Source organism: Lampetra fluviatilis, chromosome 7, assembly GCF_964198595.1.
Source record: "Lampetra fluviatilis chromosome 7, kcLamFluv1.1, whole genome shotgun sequence".
Classification (NCBI taxonomy): domain Eukaryota; kingdom Metazoa; phylum Chordata; class Hyperoartia; order Petromyzontiformes; family Petromyzontidae; genus Lampetra; species Lampetra fluviatilis.
This window is the reverse complement of record NC_136281.1, coordinates 16,767,717-16,790,942: the sequence shown is the minus strand read 5'-3', so window position 1 is coordinate 16,790,942 and position 23,226 is coordinate 16,767,717. Positions and strand designations below refer to the sequence as shown.

The window sequence follows — 23,226 nt, the reverse complement described above, 5'->3', positions numbered from 1 at the left end:
CACTGATCACACATTTATTGTATGTCATGAAGTGCAAGCCATTCCTATTACAGGTTGAAATCTGTGTATTCGAGGAGACTCGGTGACACGCCGACAACTTCATTTATTTTAAGAGTACGCTACGAAACTTCAAGAGAATGCGAGGGAAATGTATATGCATACGTACCTCCGATTAGCACGGTTGGCTACGTACGGTGCAAAAGAAGTTAAACATACATACGTCTGTGTGTTCAGTCACTGTTATAACGTACCAGTTGGTTGATGCTTCCGTTTGAGTGTTCACCACCGTGGTTGTACATTCAGCAAAATTGGAAGTGCAGGGGACATTCTAAAGTGGCAGCAGCTATGGGGCTCACTGCGCTGTGCGTGACTACGATAATATCAAGCGTTAATCTGTACTGCTAATATCCTATGGCGCATCAATCAACCATTTCTCTCAGTTCCCTAGATCCTCAATTCACACATTACGAACGTACACCACACGCATCGTCCGTGCTTCAGGTGGTACCACCGGATACGCTTCATAGCCACGACCGTTGGGGAGGGTGCGAGGTGGGCAGAGGGGGTTTGTGGGAGGCATCAGCGGGGATCGGGGGGAGGGGTTTGCTTTGTTTTTACGTGGCGCTCGTTCACGCACTTTCAGACACGAACTCCAGGGCCATGTCGCGCTCCTCCACCAGCTCGTTGGCGGTTTGCAGCATCTTCTCGCGGGAGAAGTCGTTGATGTCGAGTCCGTCCACGATCTTCCAGCTCTTGTTCTGCGCACAGACGTCCGGAGAGGGGGAGAGGCGGGGGGGGGAGTTGAGTCACAGCGACGTTGCCACGGCACCGGCGTCCAGGGGCAAAGTCTGTCCAGGGAAACGCTCGTAGCGAGGTCGGGGCGTGCCGTCCACGCGAACACGTTCGCACGCAGTGTCGTCGCCATAGCCATCGTCGCACATCCAGCCGTGGTGAAATAAGTTATTACGCTGATGCGCTCCTGCACGTCAGAGTCGACTGTTTATGCAAATTATTACATGGAAGTGCTACCTTTAGGCGGATGTAAAAAAACAAGACAAATTAAATGGTTCAGACAACACAAAACAGAGATTAATTATTTTAATGAATCGTGTCCCCGAATCAAGGCAATTCATCAACTCTAAGGGGTAGACGGGAGAAAAGGGTGAATTATTAGATGCCTGGTGGCTGTATAAACTATAGTGGCAGAATCAGGTAAACCCATTACATAACACATACATGGATTTAGAAACAGATCCTTGCACGTGCAAGTTGATGCATGTAGCGTGAGCTTAAGAATTTTAATTGATGCATCCTTACACCCCAATTAATGACACCGACCCATACATACAATGCTTTGTCACTCGTGTCATTCATTTAATTGCTTCTTGGAAAACGGACCCCAATTATTAAATTATGATGCATCAGAGTGCACTCGGCACTACTGCCACATAATTATTATTATCATTGTGTTTTTAATTGGAAACTGCTTTTGCATGGGTGCCCTAACAACAATTTAAATTCAGCTGCTTGTAAAAGGCACAAATGTGGCCTCTGGGACTCTGCTATTCCGTTTGGTGTCCAAAATTCGAAGGAAAGAAAGCTGATTCGCACGAATGTCAAGTCCACTAATGAGAAACCTCTTCTTTGCGATTGGTGTAACGTACAAAAGCGAAATAAAATTAGATAATTAAGGAGATCTCAAGATGACGGCTGACAACTATCGCTTGCGCCGAAGGTCACGATTCAACGTGCAGGAAACGGCGAGTGCCAACGCGCGACACCTCCGTGGCATTCAAGCCACCTACGCCACACACCAACTACCTTCTATTAAGTGCTAATTAGTGACTATTCATTGTTTTCTAATGGACAAGTTCTAATCCAAAATAAATTGCCGGTCCACATGGGGTCCGGTCCCAATTAATTTGAACTAGCGGGAGTCAACCGTACACCAATTGATATTGCGGGAGGCTTAATTAGCGCCGCTAATGCACACGACAGTAACGACGTGCACCAGTACCCACCGCTCGGGTCTGTGGTGCGCCCGTAACTTTCAATGAACACTGGAAACCCAGCGGTGCCCCATTTGCACGCGGGGGAATTGGCTGAAACAAGCGCTTTCCAAATCGCTCTGCTTAGCAGAACTATTCCACCGCTCACAAAATCGCACCCGGACACTCCGCCGCGTATGTTTCGCATGCCCACAGCCGTGCCGCTCACCGTCTTTACTGTCCAGTAATAAATCTCACTCAACACTCGCAGCCTGCAGATTACCACGCTTCCACAATGGGCAACACTAGGCCATTACAAATCAGTAGCTCTCATCTTGTAGGTACACACTTGTGTTGTGCGTCCCAAGCTGCATGACAATAGTTGACAGAAGGTACCAAAGCATTCTAAAGGTGTCATTGGATTCACCTTGTATTTAGATGTATGGCAGTGATGTTGCAATGTCATCACTAAAGTGCTAATGTGGTACACATCTGACTGCAGGTTTTAAACAATATTTTCCTATGAACCTTGAAACTTTTATCGAAGAGACAAAAATACAGTCTAGGTACGTGTTTACAAGACAAGGGATGAATATCATTTGAGGTGCGTGTCTTCCTTCAGCAATCAGCTGATTGCATCGTCTAGACATAGGCAGGAGGTAGAGGTATGGAATGGGCACTTGAACAGGGGCAGAGTGGACAGGCAGGCAGCTGGCTCTTGCCTTGTGCACCTACAGACCCAACGGTTGACACTGTGGAAATTGAGGCGCGTGAACAATTGTGCTGTGAACATGTTCAGTAGGTGTGGGGTTAACTTTGTATTTTGCAGTAGTACATTCAGATGCGACGGGGAATTGGGAAGACGAAAGATAACTACGCATTAATGTTTCGCAGAATACCGAGATAAGCGGGAAGAAGAGTGGAATTTCAATTTCGCTGTATGAAATAAAATGCACTGATTCACGAGACTGGTGCAGCAGCATTTTTTTGCAAAAATGGCAACAAAAAAGATTAATATTTAAATTATCTGATACGTTTACTATGTATTAGAGTGTAAATTACGACTCAATTAAAAATATTTTGCGCGTGAACAAACTCGCATGGAGAAAATTCCTGCCGTGCAATTTACTGGCCTATTCAATTTCTTTATCTCCGAAGAATTATTTTCAGCACATAAATATTTTTTTACGCACATAACCTTACAAGCTTATAAAAATAAGTTGGGTTTTATGGGTTTCAACAGATACACGTGATGTACGGAGAGCAGGAAAGCCATTACATTTTCATCAAACGTATGCAGCGTGGATAGCAAGAGCGAGGAATCAAGTTTACACAGTGGCGAGCAGTGTCAACAGCGTGATGGACCTCACCATCGTGCACGTCTGCGTTGGGTCACCGAGTATTCAGTGTCGGTCTGACGTCTTGGCCTCGTGCCAACGTGGTCTGGGTGTGCGGCTCGCAATCGGAAGGCTTAAACTACAAATCCTTGTCGTGGGTCAACCTTGCCCTTAATCTCTCTGGGGTCAATTAAATTCCCACAACTTTAAACTAAAACTAAACTTGATTTGAAGCTTTCGTGACTGCAGGAATCCATACTCTTTGGTTCTTTCGGTAAGTCACGTAGGTAGAAATAAAACAAAATAAATCACGACGTTTCGATAGCAACACAAGCCATCGTCTTCAGGTGAAAATCGCGACAGCCGCGATGTCTGCTGTGAGCAGCACGAGGTCTGCTGCCGTGTGAAGAGAAGCTGTTATCAGCAAGAGTTTATATACGTTTTGGAGAACAAAGGTAGCCGAAGTAGTGTCAATGGGGTGTTAATGGGGTATTATAGTGTAAAGGCAATAAATAGCGTGGCATGTTGAAGGCAATGAGAGATGAGCAAGTCGATGCAGTCATGCCGGTGGTTGCATGTCCATGTGTGACAAAAGCAGCCGTGTTAGCGATCCAAAAGATGGCCGTGCTAACGCGTTAGGGTGTGGAGCATGCTCCTGCTACGGAGCCCGCAGCTACGGAGCTTCGCTGTTGCGGAGCTGGCTGCTGCCATGGAATTTGCTGCTGCTGCGGAGCTGGCTGCTGCGCTGCGAGAGGAAGACTGGTCAGACCAGGTTGCAGAAGCTGGTCGCCGTGCTGGTTAATCACATCCTTTTCCAGTGGTTGCTCAGCTGAAACCCGTATTCTCGGTTAAAGTTGTCTCTATGTTTGTATATCTGGATAGCTTCATGTACACATCTTTGAAGGTAAACCGAAGGTTTGCAAAGTACTTTGGTCTCGGAAAAAAACTATATCGTGTGAGCTCACAGCATTATAGCAATGTTCAGCTACGGCAGAGGTATTGGTTCTGCCGTTTTTCGGATCTGCCTTGTGTTCGCGTACCCGGTCCGAAATATGTCGTTTCGTTTCCCCAATGTAACTGCCACCGCAGGTACAACTGAGTTTGTAGACTCCAGGGTATTGCATGTCAGGAATGACATCCTTCACAGATGGAATCAGATCACGGATTTTGTGTACCGTATTGAATCGGACCTGGATCTTGTGTTTGTTTAGGATTTTGGCAATCTTTTTGGTGACACCTGCTATGTACGGTAAGGTGATGGTTTTGATTGGATCCTCAGAAGGTTGTCTCCATGGTTGGGGATGCAGCTTTACGAATTGTGCGGTCCGAGTATCCATTAATCTTGAGGGCTCGGTGTACGTGCTCCAGTTCACTGGCTAGGTGGTGCTGGTCAGAGATGCAGTGGGCCCTATGGTGTAGTGTTTTGATGAGGGAATTCTTCTGGGCCGGGTAGTGGTGGGAATCAGGCTTCAGATAGGAATCAGTGTGGGTAGCTTTCCTGGAGACAATGTCCCAACGAGCCATTAGGCCTCCTCTCAATCAGAACATCCAGGAATGGTAGCTTACCATCCTTCTCCACTTCCATGGTGAATTTGATGGATGGGTGTATGGAATTGATGTGATTGAGAAATTGGTTCAGTGCTGCTTGGCCATGTGGCCAAATGACGAAAGTGTCATCTACGTATCTTTTCCACAAGGAAGGACGTAGGGTGGATGTCAGGATGGCATCTGTTTCAAATTTCTCCATAAACACATTAGCTACCACTGGTGATAGGAGGGATCCCATGGGGGTACCTTCATTTTGTTTATAGAAAGTACCATTCCAGGTGAAGTAAGTGTTGGTAAGGCGACAGCCGCCATGTCTGCTCGCAGCAGACATTGCCCAATGGCTGTCGCGATTTTCACCTGAAGACGATGGCTTGTGTTGCTATCGAAACGTCGCAATTTATTGTTTCATTTCTACCTACGTGACTTACCGAAAGAACCAAAGAGTTTTAAACTAAACTATTTACAATTTTCCAGGTAAGGCCCACTGAGCTATGTAGCTCTTTTTCAGAAGTGATTTGGACACAAATGATTGTCCAATTAAGTGGTTTATCATGTGGTAATTTATAGCGGCCAAATACTCCAAACGCGTGTTTCTAAATGTGGAAGGAAAAACTAGAGGACCCGGTGAAAAATCCACGCAACCACGGGGAGAATGTGCAAACGCCAAATATGGGATAGAATCCATGACCTCCTGTATAGCAGGCGCGCAGTAGTTAACATCTCACCACAGCGACTCAATAGTGACTCGCCTGTAGATCAAGTTACCCTTGCCATAGGAATTCTGAATTTCCACATTAGCTCAGGAATGTAAAGGGATGAGCACGGTCCACCCGTTTGGGTGGGCGACCACTTTGATTTCAGCCTCAATCACACGGAGCGCGGTGCGATGGTGTGGCTCTAACATTTGCTCTCGAGTCCTGTCCAGTCACAAAGGCGCTTATCATACACACGTTGGAACGGGGGGGGGGGGAAGCAATATTTTTTTTTAAACATCACTGTTGAAGAGAATGTAAGGGAAGAAGCAACACAAAAACACAAGTGCTGAAACTAAAAGAAGTTTGTTTTTCACAATGCTTCACGTCTTATCTTTTCACAACACATGCCCCCAATTCATGTGCACGGGTACCAGCGGACGAACACGCCACGAGTTGAGGCTTTGTGTCAATGTACGGAACATTTTTGTCAATCCACTGCTGGATGAGGACCTCCCCAAGCCTCGCGGGTCACATGAACGTACTTTACCACGCTGGTCAGTGCGGCTTGAAGGTGGGCAGCACAGATGTTGGAGCACAGTACAGTACAACAATGTATTTTGCTGAACTACCCTCGGCAGCTCTGTAGCATCCTACAATGCCTGATTTATGCACAGTGGTAACCCACCCAATTACAATCCAGGCTCAGGCCTGCTCAGCTTCCATGGTCTGATGAGACTGGGAGTACGTTGGGTGATTTGGTCACGTGTTTTGTGGGGGGGCCTTGGTGCCCATCGCTTGGCTTGTCGGGCAGCCCTGGGAGGGAGATTGGCGGCCAAGGCAGCTTGGTGCACGCGGGGGGGGGGGGGGACGGGGCCCTTCGTATGCTTCACTTGACATGACAAGCGGCCCGTGCGAGCATTAATGTTTAATGCTGTGTGATCATCTTATTGAAGTTTAAAAGTTAATGAAAGCAGAGAACATATATATTTAAAAAAAGATTCGTAGCCTTTGTGGATGTTCGACATCAATTTGAAGGTTAATGAGAAAAGAGATGATAAAGTGACTTTCAGCCACATCATTACAGTGCCACAGGACGTATGTATGTATAACTTATACTGGTAGGAACCTCTGGTGACACCAGCCCACAGGGGATTATTGTGTCCGTCCGTCGTGCAGGGAGGGGCTGGGTGCGGAGGGAGGGGCTGGGTGCGGAGGGAGGGGCTGGGTGGGGAGGGTGGGGAGAAGCTGGGTGGGAAGGGTGGGGCTGGGTGGGGAGGGGCTGGGTGGGGAGGGGCTGGGTGGGGAGGGTGGGGCTGGGTGGGGCTAGTGGTGCCCTTATAAAACTCAATGTTTAATCTACTCACGCCGGCTTGTGCCCGCCCTCAGTCGGGCATATTTGCGGAATATACCACGCGCCGTTGACCCTGGCCATTGACCGAGCAACCCAACGTTCCTACCAGCTCCCTCCGCAGGACAGTGTGTTTTCATACCGTACGTAGACAACCGTGCTAATCGCAGGTGCGGCGGGACGACAAAATTAAACGCACAAAAAGCAGTTGACACATGACCACACGAACATGTAACCTGCCACGCGGTCACCAAGAGACTCAGGCCAACAGAAACTCAACCCCATTTGCTCGAAGCGTGATCAGCGCTGTTGGCAGACCGCGGCGGTGGCAAGAAGCCGAGGGGCCGCCGCGACCCTCACCTTGATGACGACCGGGAAGGAGTAGATGAGGTCGGCGGGGATCCCGTAGCTGTTGCCGTCAGAAACCACGCCCATGGACACCCAGTCACCCTGCAACGAGACGCCGGACGGCCGGGTTACGTCCACTCGGCGGTGGACGCCAAAGCTCCACCGCTGCACACGTTTCATGCACGAGACGATTTGGGTTCCGTACAAACCGCTCAATCACGGGGGTCGCACATATGGCTCGTACCCTCGATGCCTGCCAAGGATGCGTAATTCTGCTTTTAGAAAAAGACCATCTGGTCAATTTCACCCGCAATGCACACAGCCCCCCCCCTCCCCCTTCCAGCACCAGATGGACTCAAATTCTAATTTACGGACACTATTAACAATTAATTCGGCTTTTAATCATATTTCATGTTTTTTTAGGGGGGGGTGCTGTGCAAACAAAGTGAAAAGTAGATAAACATTTGCCATTTTGAACGGCTGGCTTAAGACAAATGACGGCGGGTCCGTGGCAAAGTGTTCCGCTGGCCAAGTCTCAAACGCGGAGGCTGGCGCATGGCTCCGGGCGCCAGTCTCACCCTTTCGCTGCCCCAGCGCGGGACAGCACCTGCCGGGGCAGTTGTGCTTCACATCTCTATCGCCGTCGGCTACCGCAACAACTAACGTAACGTTCACATGAAGAAGCCACTGTTGGATAAGGCCACGCAACCGTGCGCGGATGAATTGACTGACGTAAGATTATTTACGCTCGCATGCATCGGAGATAACAACATTGTAGAAAAGGAGATGTAAAAACATCGTGCAAAAATATGGCCGAGATGGTAAAAATCATATCGTAAAATTGAGATTTGTGAATTGAATCGCGAGCCCAAATCAAATCGTCAAGAGGTCAATCATCACATGCCCAGAGAGACCCAACAGTAAGGATCACAGAACATATGTGGTTATAAATAAAGCTCATCTCTCCAAACACTGACAAAATTGCTTTAATTGTGTCTGTAAGGTTAAATCGCTTGCGAGATACTGACTCTAAGGACAGCCATAGCCTGATAGCGGGTTGCTTGCGCCGGTCCGTGGAGACTGCATTCAAGTTGAGACCAGGAGCAGCGGTAACAAACCTCACTGACTAATGCACTGCCAGGAGCACGTTCAGCGTCCACTGATTTGTGTCGAGCGGCACAAATCCAGACGCCGTTATCACAGAGAGCACGAGGGAAAGGAGAAATAGCCGCGCTCAACTCGTCTCAAGATAAGATGCCTCTCCCGTGAAACAAGTACACAGGTCTTATTTACATCCTTGTCTAATTTTTGGCCAAAAGTTATTCTGTGAAGCACACATTTGTATGAATATTTGTTTAAGCGTATTCGCGTAATTGGAAAATGCACGAGCACAAGTAAATAAATCTCCGGTTTGCTGGTAATTATGTTTAATGCACTTATATTATAAACATAGTAAATTAAGTATATGCAAATTCACCGAGATATAAAAAAACACACAAAACCAGGCCATCAGATCACTCCGCTTAATTGGAGTGGAGCGCGATCATGGAAAGTGGGTGGAGTGAGCAAGCACAGGGAGTAAGTGGAGGTGGTGAGGGATTTAGTGTGCGAGAAACGGTGGGAGTAGACGTGGTGAGGAGGGGAGTACGGAGGTGGTGAGCAAGTCTGGCAGCGGTGAAAGGAGGTGGTTGAGCGCTTGAGTATGGAAGCGGTCAGCGTGTGTGTGTGTAGGCGGTCAATTGGCGAGTGTGCAGGCGTTGAGCGGGTGTGTAGGTGGTGAGCGGGCCCGTGACGGCTCGGTGAGTAGGCGGCGCACACCTCAGCGGTGCCGTGCCAGAAGCTGCGCATGTGGTCGCAGATGGCCTTGGCGGCCGACATGGCGCTGGAAAGCTTGCGCGCCTTGATCACCGCTGCACCACGCTGCTGCACCGTCTGCAGGCGACCAAACACGGGGGGATGAAAGAGCACACAAACATTTAATTTAAATCCGCAAAACTTTTTTCCCAGCGACACCGCTGCGAGCCTCACGTTGCGTTTTAGCGGACAGATGCGAGCGAGCGGGCGAGCGAGTGGCACCAGCCTCCTGCGCAGATGGAGCGAGAATCTGCCGGGGCACGGAGCAGCCGTTGGAATGTCCGACTGGGGATCCACAAATAATGAGGGCCTTCGGATCCTCGCTAAAAAATCGTCCATCACGGGCTCTCGTGTACGGGTGGGTTCCGCGCACACCGGCGTGAGATGCCGACAAGAGTTGTGACCCCGATCCTTCCATATTCCGCTTATAACCATTATAGGATTACTTTGAATCTTCATGTTTGCCTACTAATCCTGCACTCTGATATAATGAGTACCTAAACGATAAAATCATAAAATAAAATATGTATTTGTACTCACTGCAATATCTTACTGGCTTAGTTTGTTTTTACTGCGAGTCAATCATACGTATGTAAAAATATAAAACACTATATGCTTTGCACCAGCTATAGCTGGTTCACACGCTCACAAGCAAGCTTGTAGCAGCATCTAGACACATCTATTTTCAATAGAGGCGCTTATAGACACCGGGGCACAATATTTTACACAGAGGGTTCTCAATGCAGGATACGCGAGGCAGCTCCACACAGGGTTGTCAACGCTGCTCCCACATGGCCAGCGATACCCCGGCACACAAACTGCGGTCCGCACAAGAGACTAAACCGGACCGCCAACAGACTCCGGAACCCAGACACAGTTGAAAGAAGGCGACAGAGTGCTCGAGCGTGGTTATTACGGCCAGGCGGTTGCTATTCAGACAAGTTTTGTAACGAGCGCTTGATGCCAATTGTTTTCCTATTCCTTAGCCAAAGCAATGCTCAAGGTCGCAGCTAAGCTCTTGGCAAAGCCGGTTTGTTTCCCAGATATGGCACACACGGTGGAAATGCCCCGATACCGACTCGGAGGTCAGTGTTGAAAGGACGGCGCTCTACACGATGACGTTTGCAAACCGTTGTGTTCCGCCAATGGATGCGTTTGTGATGAAATGTTGGCTCTGCCTCTATGTTGGTGCCAATGTACAGCACAGGATGGAGACTATGCTGAAAAGTGGACAAATATTAGTGACATTCCCATAAAGTATCATCTCAAAATTAAATTAAAAGTCGTTGAAAACAACAGGAGGCATTATTTGGAAGTATGTCTTGTATGTATGTTGTACGTAGCCGACTGTGGTACTCGGAGGTGCTAATTTCACCAACTGCAGAGTAAGGGGCCAAGTTAGCCATCAGCAATACACAGAAAACATTTTAAACTATTTTTCTGTTGGTTGGTGCCTTCCTGGGCAGCATCATCTACATGATCATCATAATCCATTATCTATCCACTGCTAGATGAAGGCCAATGGTTTCGACAGCGACGTACCGAAATGAAGTCGCCCTTGAGCCATGCATCATCCTTCACGGCCTGGAAGACGGGCAGCTCCTGTCCGCCGACGTTCACGGTGGCGTGGTGGACGTCCGGGTACTGCGTGGACGAGTGGTTGCCCCAGATGATGGCCTTCTTGACGGCAGCCGCGTCAACGCCGACACGTATAGCCACCTGGGGGGACGGCGATTCGTTACCAAGGGTGGCGGAGTGGCTCAGAGATCAGAGCGTGAAGCAAAGTTATTTGAAAATCAAATAAAATTGTACATTTTGTGTCACTGGTGCCTGGGTCGAGACCACAAACTTGCTACACTTGAGACCACAGTGCAACCATGGATGGCTGAAACCCGGATTCGAATCCAGGCTGTTAGAAGTGCAGGCTCGTTACTCTGACCTCTGAGCCACCTCACAATTACTTCACTTTATGGGCCGCCAAAATAAGGAGCTCTAAAAACCGAATATTAAAGATGAATTGATTCACACAGAGCCATTTGCGCAGACAATAGGACTTCAAAATATTTTCCGATAGCAGTTAGATGTGTATGTGTCGTACGTATAAACACAAAGTTACAACTGCCGAAACCAAGAGTCTTTTGTCAATCCACCGCTGGATAACAGTCTCCCCACACCGTGTCAGTCACGGCAGTTGTTTGGCCATCCTTCTCCACACACTGGTCAATGAATTAGAATATTTATACCGGAGGAATCTGATGAGCAAAAAAAATATTTTTCACAGATGTCCAATGAGGCTTTGTGATGGCAGGAGGAGGAGGCCTGGGACTGAAATCAGTGGCCAAGAATCGAACCCAGTTCAGCGGATTCACAACCGAGAACACCACCAAGCACTGCGCCACCACTCCACTCCCATTAATATATAAACACACATGCATAATATGTATGCATTTATAACCCTAAAGTGATTATGGCTGTTCTGACAGACCTGTATAATTTATACATTTAATCTATTAAGTATTAAACACACACCATTTAATAAAAATAGCATTAGACGAATCACCATTTATAATATTATTAATGGCAAAGAAACAGTGTAACCGTAAACATTGGTATCTTAACGGTGTATCACTTTTGCCAGAGCAGCCAACATATTAGTCGTAAGTTCACGGGTGTTTATATTCTAAGCGTACAAAACAAACCAATAAAAACACCAGTCACTTTCAAATTGAGAAGACGTGGTACGAGAATCAACTCGCACACTAAAACCACTCTGTTTTCCAGCTTACAAATGGTTAAAGTGTTACACAAGTAATACAATTCATTATGCTCGGTCGGAGTCATCTGTCATTTTTTTTTTGTAATCTGCCATTTGTTCTGGAGCTGCGCCATATACGCCCCCCCTTACTGGAGAAACCCAGGGGGGAGGGGAAAGTGGTGGACCCTATGATTAAACGCTGCGTTCATCGCAGCACGGGACTCATCCCAATCAATGTGTCTGGGCGCCGGCACGGCGGCCACTGGGCTGGATTAATAATGGGAGATTCCCGACAATTCTGCCGGCTTTAGAGAACTGTCAAGCGTGCTTCTCTCTCGTGCTCTCCCCACTCCTTCCCCTGCCTCACGCTCTGCCTTCTCCGGTATTTCGGGGGAAGTTCCGAGTGCACCCATCCCGCGCGTCGCATTCCTCAGCAAATCCATCTACGTGGTTTCCCCCCAAAACCAGGAGACGGTGGTGTGCTGTTTTGGCGATCGACCCTCCCCGGCGTGGCGCTGGTAACTCCCCAATGAACACACGAGCAGAAACACATGGTCTAAACCGCCGAATTGCGTTCGAGTAAAATTGCGTTTGACAATTGCCGGAATTTATATAAAAAAAAACACAAGTGTAGCGGTGAAATTTAAATTATTGCCAATGTGTCGTGCCAGAGCTGCATAATGGATGGATGAAAGTGAACCACAGCTGTGGGAAACGCATCATTTACCCCGGAGCGGAGGTAAAGCATGCCTGCCATCCAAATGCCTGGAAGTGGGTTGGTGGCTGACAAAGATGGGGACGAACCACGTGCATGTGATATCCATATATCACGCAGTACAGTTAGTAGGTTTCTAATCTCCCCTTGTTTCTAAGGTTTTTTCGAAGCACTCCGTTTTCTTCCCACACTGAAAATGTAAATACTTTAGAAAAAAAAATCGGCCAAACATTCCCAACAGGACCGTCCTATATTAAGTATTGAGACTCAGTGAGACTTGGCTGGCTAAACAATGACAATTCTTCTCACCAATCATAATTAGTATCACCTGTATTGTAATTAACGCAATATGCCCGTGATATTTCACGATTGAAGTTCACCCAAGGACTGCATGTGTTCCCCACGTTACTCCGATTTTTCTTCATTTTACGAAACTACTCCTGCGTCTCGCCTAAAAAGAATGAGGCAAATGACAGCTTAGAAATTCTAAAACGACCATAAATTAGCATGATGATCATTTTAAATCACAACTTTCCGACCTAGATTAAAGGTCACAGGCCCTGCATGCCGTATGTCTCCAGACCGCAAAGATCTGACGTATTTACAGACTTAGAGGACAAATGAAGTTGGCGACAGTGTAGAGAATTTATATTGTGGCCAATAAGCACCAGATAGGAGGGGTTACCTGCGACACAGCGCGGTTGTGGTCCAGGCGAGTGAGGCATGTGAAGTTCTCCCTGGGGATGGTGAGCGCGGACTTCAGGGCGATCAGGCAGTTGGTGTTCGCCGGGTTTCCCACCACCAGCACCTGCGCACGCACGAAGACACCGCGGTTACGCAAGGACCAGGAGAGCAGCGGCGGCGTCGACTTCAGCCAAGGGCCCCGACGCACGGAATGCGACGTGGCCCTCCTCTCCATTTTCCCCACCCCTCTCGTTGTAGCCCGGCGCCCGGGTCCCTCGGGCCCCGGTAAGATTGCACCGTGCGCACACTCGATAGCTACGCTGCCGACGGGGCCAAAGATGTAAGCACGCACGTGCATCGAAAGTGAGCACCGCCGCGTGGCATGTTAGCAGCGGTGTACTCACCGTGCTAAAACTGAAACAGCATTCAAGGGGTTTAGCAATTACGGGCTCACGTGCAGTTGCGCATGAAAAGTAGTGCTACTTTGCAAATTCCAATGGAATGACCAGCGGCATTTTTCAGATAGAGAATGCTGAGGTACACATAATATAGGCATGCGAATGAACAATAATGCAGAATTTAAAAAAAACTTCAGCTGCTAAAGATGCAGACTATCCAGTTGCAAACAGGATAGTACACCTCCAGTGTCAACGGGCTTCTCTACTGTGTTTTAAGCAAATGATGATCAATTCATAAAGGTTTAATGTTTGGTTTATAATACTATGCTTACATTTTCAATTAGATTTTCATGTAAGTTTCAATTCCAATGATCCCTCTAGACCAGCGTTTCTCAATTCGTTCCCAGGACCCCCCCATGGAACAGGTTAGCATCAATACCAACCATCTTGATTGTGATTATCAGCTTGCAGTGTGCACTGGCTTATCTGGCATATGAACATTAAATGTTGGAAACGGCGAAGAGGATGGCCCCTGGGGGTTTTGAGCAGTTTACCAAAGCGTTGCCCCACACAGCGCGACCTAACCGTAGCCCATTACAAAAGACGTTTCTGAATGTCTGATGTCGCTGCACCCTCTGCTGGAGAATTAGTGTAATTGTACAGCCACCTGAGCTCCCGGAAGACCCAAAATTTAAATACGGCTGTTTACGCACATGTCGAATTGCTCTATAAAGCTCGAGTATGTTAATCGCTCCATAAAATTGTATTATAGTGTGAGAGTAAGGCTTGAATAACCTTCCACTTATTTGATGTAGTTTTAAAACGAAACAGAGACTCATTCAGTCTGCGATAATGAGATTTTCTATGGCAGATGAATGGCGTTGGGATGAATGGAACGCGAGTAATAACACATGGCACGACTGGCAGGAAAGCCATACGTAATTTGATCAACCGGAAAAATCTGTCGGGTACCATTACTGTTAAATTTAATATCATTACGATCATCTCCTATGGTCGGTGTGTTATATGCGTGGTAAAATGTTAATGTCGCCGATTGTATTAACCACGTTTTATCATCCGCAGAGGTGGATCTTGATTTTTCGATAAAAACCGAGGTCAGTTTGCGGTGTGACAATTCCCACGCTACACGGACATCGCATCGTGCCTGGCTTGATGGCGCGTATGCCTGTGACCCAGCGCAACGAGCTTGCGAATGACAAACACATCTGTGAAACTCCCACGCCCTGCGCTGAGAGTTGGCAGAAGAGCAGTAATAGGATTTATGCACCTATTATGTGTGTAGACCTTAAGAGTCTTTCTCTGGGTACTCGTGCAAAGCAATTCCTTGTACAAGCTAAAAACGCTCTATAAAACCTGACTGGTCAAATTCAGTTCCCTCCTGAAAAGAGAGTCTAAGAGACTCAATAAGTCTTTCTCGGATAAATTATTGTTATTATTGATAGATTTTTGACATCCTGTGGCACTCAATCGTGGATAATGAGCAGCTGGCACCCGTCCCTCGAAATATAAATGATTAATTTACTCACGGTTGTTAAGTCAACAAGCAAATTTAATTAAAGCAAAATGTGACATCTACATTGGGGGCAGGTGGTGGAATAAACCAAACAAAACACGTGTGCACGCTTTTATTGGGTGCCCATCACAGCAAAGGCTGTGACGGCAGTACATGGACAGCCCTCTTGGATAATCTACTGCTGGATGAGGGGGTCTTCCCACGCTGTGCGGGACTTGAGAGATATCTGACCATACTTCACCACGCTGGTCAGTGCGGGTTCATCAAGGCGGAAAGCATAGACGTTGGAGCATAGAATAGTACAACAATTGATTTTTCTACACTGCCCTCTGCTGACGCCACTGGAGGACAAGGTCCACAGGTTTATTTTTATACAAATAGAGTTGTATTTTTCAGTGATTTCTTATTTGTCTCTTGCATTATTCAAATTCTAATGTATGTTATGTTTGTTCTGGCTATTTGTCTCCAGGTGAACTTTGCATATAACTGAATAGCAGGGCATGTGCAAGAGGAGGTGAATATATACTGTACAAACAGTGGCCGTTCAAAAGCCAACCTGCAACATTTGCTCTTGCAAACCATTACCATAACGACAGATGACTGGAACGTTGTGGAGTGGAAAAAACAACTGAAAATGCCCGTGCGAACTGAAGTCACAGTTTGGAAAAAGCAGTCTCGGTATTTTCAAGATCAGAGCATATAATGTGTCATGTGTCGTGGGCACCTTGGGGAGCATTTGTTCTGGCGAGCCTTTGACAGTTGGGCTCTGCGCCTTCTAGTAAAGCTCCAACCTTTTTTTACCAGCGAGGCGTGTGACAAGTTACTTATTATTATTGTTGTGTGTAAAGGACAGGGTGGAGTGTGGGAGGACACGCTAGCCGGGCACACCTTGACGGTTTTCTTGGAGTACTTGTTGAGCGCAGCGCCCTGGGACTTGAAGATCCGGACGTTGGCCTTGAGGAGGTCCTTGCGCTCCATGCCCTCGCGCCGCGGCATGGAACCCACCAGGATGGCCGCGTCCAGGTCCTTGAAGGCCACCTCCTCCTTGTCGGTGGCGATCACCTCTGCGCAGCGCGGAACGCCGTCGCGCAACGCGCACGGCACGGCATTAACAATGACGGTGGAAGGGTTAAGCGAGCGCAGAGAGGAGGGCGTCCGTTACAAAGGTGGCAAATCCTCCTTGCGTGTGGCGATCGGCTCCATGCAGCCCGGCACGCGGTCAGGAAATGTACCCAATTTGATATGGATGATAACGACGTTGAAGCGTGTGGCTTAGAACAGTGAAGGCCAGGTGCCGCGTCTCCTCCTGAATACTCACGCCCTGCCCCTTTCCGTTGACGCCATGGCGTTTTTGTCCCGCGTCACCTCGTGTCGTGTTTTAGTGCCGCCTCTAATTTAACAATGTTGGTTTTGAAATTGTTCGCATTATAATAAGCGTTGACTCCACTTTATTTGTGCTAGCTTTCAGATTGACTGTTCTTCAATCACACGATCAGGATTTATATCAATCACTGAATCACGATAATCTATATGCATTGTACAATATGTAGCATAGTATAATACTTACATTCTAATTGTCTCTTTATGCAGTTTGACATATGCTATGAGCTCTATATACAAATACTGCTTTACTGCTCAAAGTAAATGTTTGGTCGTCGGATGATGAACGCATGAACGATTACAATACTTTACATGATATGCGTGCGAGTTGTTCCCACTTATGGGTGAAACAGACAGGCAGTGGTTACACCACTGTGGTATGGACCCGGCGACCCGAGTTCGATTCCTGGCCACAGCCAACACCAGTAGCGAGTGATATCTGAACCAGTCCTCGAGTGCCCATCTCCACCCTTCATTCAACAGTGGATTGGTAAGGGCTGTAACTTGACATTTACAAGGAAAGTTTAATGGAATTAGTTCAGGGGCAACTGCCTGCAAGGCCGCGTGTTCACAATAACAATAAGATTACACGGAATGGCAAGGCAAAGGTCAGCGGGATGTTATTTGTCCGTTGAGTTGGCAAGTGCGAAAACTATGGCTACGCAGCTCGAGCGAACCTTCACCCGCGATCGCGCGAGGTGCAATTCACTCACAGGATGACAGCAGCCTCGCTGCCTGCACGGAAACAATACGGGGGCCCCGTTGCGTCCTGAACTCGTGAAGCACAGCTCTTTCTGTCCATCATAAAGCGCAGATTGGCAGTACGACTAGATGTGAACAAATAGAGAAAAAGCGGCTTGTCCTTTGTAAAGTATATTCAAGGAACTATTTACGATTAACCGACTAAATATTTCGCCTTGCCTGTGCATACAACGAAAGAGACAAAGCGAAGCATATTTTCGACTTCTATGGTATGACGTGTCGCAGAGGTAAGGCCGTGAGGCGGCTTTCGTTGCCACTCAAGCAATCGTGAGTGAAGGCCGCATGACCTTCACTCGCGATCGCGCAAAGGCAAGCGAATTGTTTTGGGGCAACAAGAGACCGACGGACGTAATCCAGTGCTGGATGAGGGGGCAACTCCATGTTGTGTCATACAGGGGGAATGTTCGACCGTAGTTCACTTAAATATGGGAATTAAATTGGAATACATTTTACATAGATGATAATTATAATTATCATCTATTTTAATTCAATAAATTTGCTTCTTACTCTCATGCATCTAATACTGCATGTAAGCATACACTATTTTCACATCATACATTTAGTATGTGATCGGTTCACGTAACCTCTGTATCCACAAAGGGCAAAACTGTACATGCTCAATGCCTCATATCCACAACATTAGAGCACTGTACATCCGTCAGGTTCAATTCTCCCTTTAACTGAACTTATTAATATCCCAAAAAATTGCAGACGAAAATTATTATAATTTTGGCAGAGGCCTTCAAGATTTTAAACTTCAAATGATGAATTCGGGCTGAGGCTGCCCACATGCGCTGCACATGCGGACTACGCGAGCTGTACGCATGTCAATGGCTCGGGGCGTGTGCCCTCTACGTGCGTACCCTTGAGGAGGGGCAGGGCACAGTCCTGCAGCTCCATCACCACTCCCTCGAGCACGCCGAGCATGGGCGTGATGTCCAACAGCACCAGGGAAATGGGCTGCGTGGGGTCCACGCGGACACACACACACACAGACACCGGAGCGACGCGCGTTTTTACCGCCGAGACATAGGCATCACTTCACAAGAGGTGACTTGGCTCCCATTCGTCCTGCACCCGCCATGGCGAGCGCCTGCTGCAAGGTCATTCCCAACCACTGGTGCGGCTTGGCTCGCGTCCCAGAGCCAAAAATACTAAATCTACAGCGTCTGCTTGAATTTTGCCAAGTCCAGATATGCATTCAAGTGGTGCAAATCTGCTAAATGAGACTTAAAGATGCAAAGTGTTATTTTTCAAGTTAATTAAAAGGGTCTCACTGTTCAAACAAGCAATGCAGTTACAATTATTATCAATGGCAAACCTGAGCCCGGTAGTGGAAATTCCGCGTCCCCATGGCAGGGGCGAGGCTCAACACGGGATGACTGCCGTTGACTTGCCACTAATAGATAGCATCGTTTAAACGAGTCGAGGTACAGAACTACAAGACGAGAGACGTGTTTTTTTATTGTGCCATGTAGTCCTTTTGTCAATCACCTGATGGACATGGGCAGCCACATGCCATGTGGGTCATTTGACCATACTTCACCATGCTGGTCAGTGCAGGTTCGTGAAGGCAGGGAGCAGAGACTTTGAAGCATAGTGCAGCACAACAACGGATATTGCTGCACTTGCCTCTGATGGCAGCATTATATAAATAATTGTATTACAAATGTTTAAATTAATGAAATAGACCCAAAGGCTTAAAAATGCTAATATTAAAATAAGCCGGTGCTACCACAACACTGCGTTATTTATATGTAGACAGCACACCCCATCCAGTTAAATTTAAACAAAATGTAACTTGATCAGCCAGCAGCAGCAGCAGCATCTGGTCTTCACTGGGGCCCAAGGTGACCCCGGCAGCACGCCAGCTGGCTCGGTTCCGTCGGCACACACGACGGTGTGCGTCCATCCCCACCTCTCAGACTTTAAACTCACACAACCCTTCGACGATCGCACTGGAATGAAAACCTTGATTTCTTTTCACCAAGAGAGAGCACCTCCAAACGATGTATTGCAAAGTTGCCACTGCCAACCGCTAATTAGCTACCACTTCAGTCTCTCGGAGACGTCAAGTAGGGTACTGCAATCTCCTCCTTGCGGCTCCACTCGGAGTCATCAACACTCATTGGAGTTTGTCTTTGGTATGACGAGGGCAGACCCTCCTCACCTGATCCTTGCCGAAGACATTGCCACTGGCAATGCTGTACAGGAGGGAGTAGGCGATCTGCCCGGCAGCGCCCGTCACCAGAACCTTCACGGTGCCCGTCTGTTGGAAGGACACGCGCACGCACATCTAAACGATGCCCACAGTCGTTGCATTTAACGCTCTCAACGATGAACAACAACACAACTGATTTACTCAGAACATCCATAGCTAAAAAAACACCAGTAAGAAGTCAATAAAGAGCCAATGTGGTGCATATCGTGTCTATTCAGGCTGACTGGGTGGTACTCGGGTTCCGAAGCCAAAAGTAACGCTAACAACAAGAGCACGAAATAAACGTATTCCACGTGTAATGTATGCCTTGCTGACGAAAGGTGTTTTATTCGTAAACACAAAAGTGGGCGGTGCAGCAAACCCATGGGTGTACTGTCCTTCTATGCTCCCACATTTATGCATCCCACCTTCAACCCACACTGACCAGTGTGGTGAAGTATGGCCAAATCCATAAAGCGTGAGATGGCCCTTATCCAGCATTGTACAGGTACACACAAAATGTTCGCACGAAGCTAACACCCTTTCTGAGATATCCTTGTGAAATGCGGTACTCACGAGGAGAATGCTAAAGCCTAACGACTTCATAAGGCTGTGGTCTGGGGAGACGCTAATAATAGCACCAGCCACTTCCACGGATGAGCACGCCAGTGCACTGTGCGTAACCCTTGATTCCAATTAAATACTTTCAAAAATCTGTAATCGCAAAATACCCGCATTGCCAAGTCATGCTTCGTGACCTTCGTCTGCAGGCAAAGAATGCGCACCCATGTTTGTTACATTTTAGCAGAGAATTTCAATCGATCGATTGTTCTATGCAACACAGATTAGATGGCCCCCTGAACAAACATGTCTATTTACCGCTTAAAATACAGGTCAATTCCAAAAAAATCTGACGTGCAACGAGATGTAAATAAAATGCAAGCAAGCTTAATAGTAACAAGCAAGGAGCGGTGCACGCATTATCAGACTTTGCCTGCGACGTGGCATAGTTTGGGCGCAGGAAGACTCCACCTACCTGTTGTTAGTCAATCCAATCCCACCACTTGCCGTCTTTACTCAAACCCAATAATCATGAGTGTCTTTCTGGAGAATGTCAATAACGAATGTAGAAAAGCAAAGTCTCCTACATATATGGCTCGCCGTTCATCTCTATCTTACACAACCCTTTGGCCCCCGCGGTTTGCTGGGAGGGCAATAGCCTCAGCAGCATTGATTGAGGACGTCAAAACAATGGACCGGCTTTGTACAACTCCACCAGCAGTCAGACTTGCTTGAAGCAATGCTGGCGAACTTCCAGATGCTATAGAAGTTATGGGTCCTAATTCGACGCGAAATCATAAAATAGCTCAATATTAATTCGCGTCGTTTTGGAGGCTATAAATAAACCACAGGTCTGCCTTAAACAGAGACGCCAAGTCCCAATGGGCCCTCGCCTAGGTGATCGTGTTCACTTCCCTCACGTAAGGTTATCATTTTTTTACAACTCTTACATCATAAACCTCGTTGCAACTCCGTTTTAAGATTAAGCTAGATACTGGACATAAGCACGGGGGAGTGTGAGCACGTTTCTTTCTGTATGGCGCGTGCTTGTATCACGAGTTGTCGATTGCATTACCCTCCCCCCCCCAGTGTGATGTGAAGATGTGTTGCTGTATCATGATATTCGGCTTCGACTGTACTATTGGGAACTTATTTATGCATGTCCTCGGCGTGTTTCAGGGCGGCATTGTATTGCTGCTGATGTTGGCACCCGCGTCCACATGCCCTTATATCATCCAATGACAAAGCAGAGGGTAGGACGGTCGACTTTCGACTTAACAGTTGATTATGTAATACGCCTCGACCGACAACGATGGTGTTCTGACGACAGATAGTCAAATTATGTGCGAGCGATTGTGGTAGAACTCAATAACCCAAAACAAAAGCTCGTTGTACAGAGAGTAATGCTCCAATTGAGTTGGAGGATTAAGCCGCAGACACAACTGTCAAAGAGTGGACTGTCAAATGATTTAATCAAGTCAGGATAGACAACACAAAAAAGTGAGGAAAATCAGTTATCAAGTATTTTAGAATGACCTTTAGAACTGAAAAGGCATAATTTAAAACTAATTATATTGCTCTTAACATAAAGTTAATTTATAAACGAAATTACAAAACATATAAATAACAAGTTTTTTGGCACTACAGCCATCAATTACTTGTGTACATTTTTTAGATGCGCTAAATGCATGCACACTAACATTACACTCCAACGTAACGCCAAATAACACAATCAGCATGGGAGGAACGCGTGAGGCATTGCTTCAAAACATCGGCAATGCGACAAAGTCCACCGTTAACACCATCCTACGCGCCAACGTCTCTGCTCCTCGTCTTCGCCAACCCGCAGTGACCAGCGTGGTGAAGTATGGTCAACTAACCCCCGCACAGCAGTGGGGGGGGGGGTTAGGATGAGGTCCTCTCATCTAGCAGTGGAGTGGTCTGGCGCTCATGGCCCGATTGCGAACACGGGCGCCGATCCAAGGGCTGCTCCCATTGGCCAGCCCGGCCGCACCTCCTTACTATCGGGCCCTTCCATTGGTCGAAAGCAAAGCGACACGCCCCCTCCCCCCTCAGCCGGACAGCCGTAACCGCTTCGCGACACAAGGTCGAATATATTTAACAGTTGCAGCTCAACAGTCACAATTCAACAACTGCAACTCGACGATGAACGCTAAACAATCGCACAGAGCAATGCACAGCGGCGCTGCGTCCGCGTTGAGCCGCGGCGAGAGAGCCCGCCACGGCTCACCAGCGCAATTATCGTTCAATGACAACACGCACCGAGCACCAATTAGCCAGCCACTGTAATGAGGCAGGTCAGTCGACGAGTGTTTGTCTACGAGGTGCGTTCAACAACTCTGTGACTGTGCCGACGAGTGGTTTCGCAGCCCTGCTCACCATTGCTGCTGTAGGAGGAGGACGAGGAAGAGTTGGAGTATGCGGCTCGGCACGACTGCTGACCAAGGGCGACTGAGGACGGTGGCCGCGGTGCGTGCGAAGGTGTACGCGTGCGCGCTCCGCAAAGAGTCCTTGTAGTTCCGGCGCGCAAGAATTTGTTTATATTTTATTTTTGGGATTTTTTTTATTGGAGACTGAACAAGATGTGTTTTAAATAATGCTTTGTTCACGTTAATGGTTTTTTTTGCTTAGAATTAACGAGCTTTGTAGCGCGGATGGATACAACGTAGAGGTTGAAGTGCGCGCTTGCGTGACCGTGACGTTGATAACGTCATTTCCGCGAGAAACATTACGCCATCTTACAGCAGTTAACACGCCCAGAAGTGAACGTTTAATTACGGAACAACAATAATAAAAAAGTGTAGATAAGATTGTTGTTTTTATATCGCCGAGATAAAAACGCAAGTGTGAGTTTACATGTTTTAATAATCACAGAAACCAATAATAACACGAGTTTTCAATATCCCTGACTAAGATGGCGGCTCAATATCCCCGTGGAGATTTTACGCCTACCTTGTGACGTCACTCGCAAATCCCTCGTCGACCAGCCTCAAAACCCCGCCTCTTTCTGGGCGGCTTAACCCAATCAGCGAGCTCTGCGTCCCGACCGTGCTTCAACAGACCACTGCGGAGTCGATCCCAAAAGAATCGAACCTTAC

The 23,226-nt window shown here is 47.5% G+C and overlaps 1 protein-coding gene across 1 annotated transcript; it reads right to left on the bottom strand.

Annotated features, from left to right (window-relative positions):
• MDH1 (malate dehydrogenase 1) lies at positions 1-22,619 on the bottom strand. Its single transcript, XM_078858701.1, has 9 exons — positions 22,508-22,619; positions 19,517-19,615; positions 18,210-18,306; positions 16,093-16,268; positions 13,274-13,396; positions 10,661-10,837; positions 9,083-9,196; positions 7,277-7,366; positions 1-758 (listed from the first exon to the last, which is right to left on the bottom strand). The coding sequence occupies exons 1-9, from the start codon at positions 22,508-22,510 to the stop codon at positions 630-632; spliced, it is 1,008 nt and encodes a 335-aa protein (XP_078714827.1). The 5' UTR covers positions 22,511-22,619; the 3' UTR covers positions 1-629.
• Between the last annotated feature and the right edge of the window lie 607 nt (positions 22,620-23,226).

What these genes read in the sequence shown, in the direction of transcription:
- MDH1 (XM_078858701.1), bottom strand. An exon ending in ACTCCAAGAAAACCGTCAAG is followed by an intron (nt 13,397 to 16,092) that starts GTGTGCCCGGCT and finishes GTGCGTGCGCAG; the next exon opens with GTGCTGGTGGTGGGAAACCC. An exon ending in ACAACCGCGCTGTGTCGCAG is followed by an intron (nt 10,838 to 13,273) that starts GTAACCCCTCCT and finishes CCGTCCCCCCAG; the next exon opens with GTGGCTATACGTGTCGGCGT.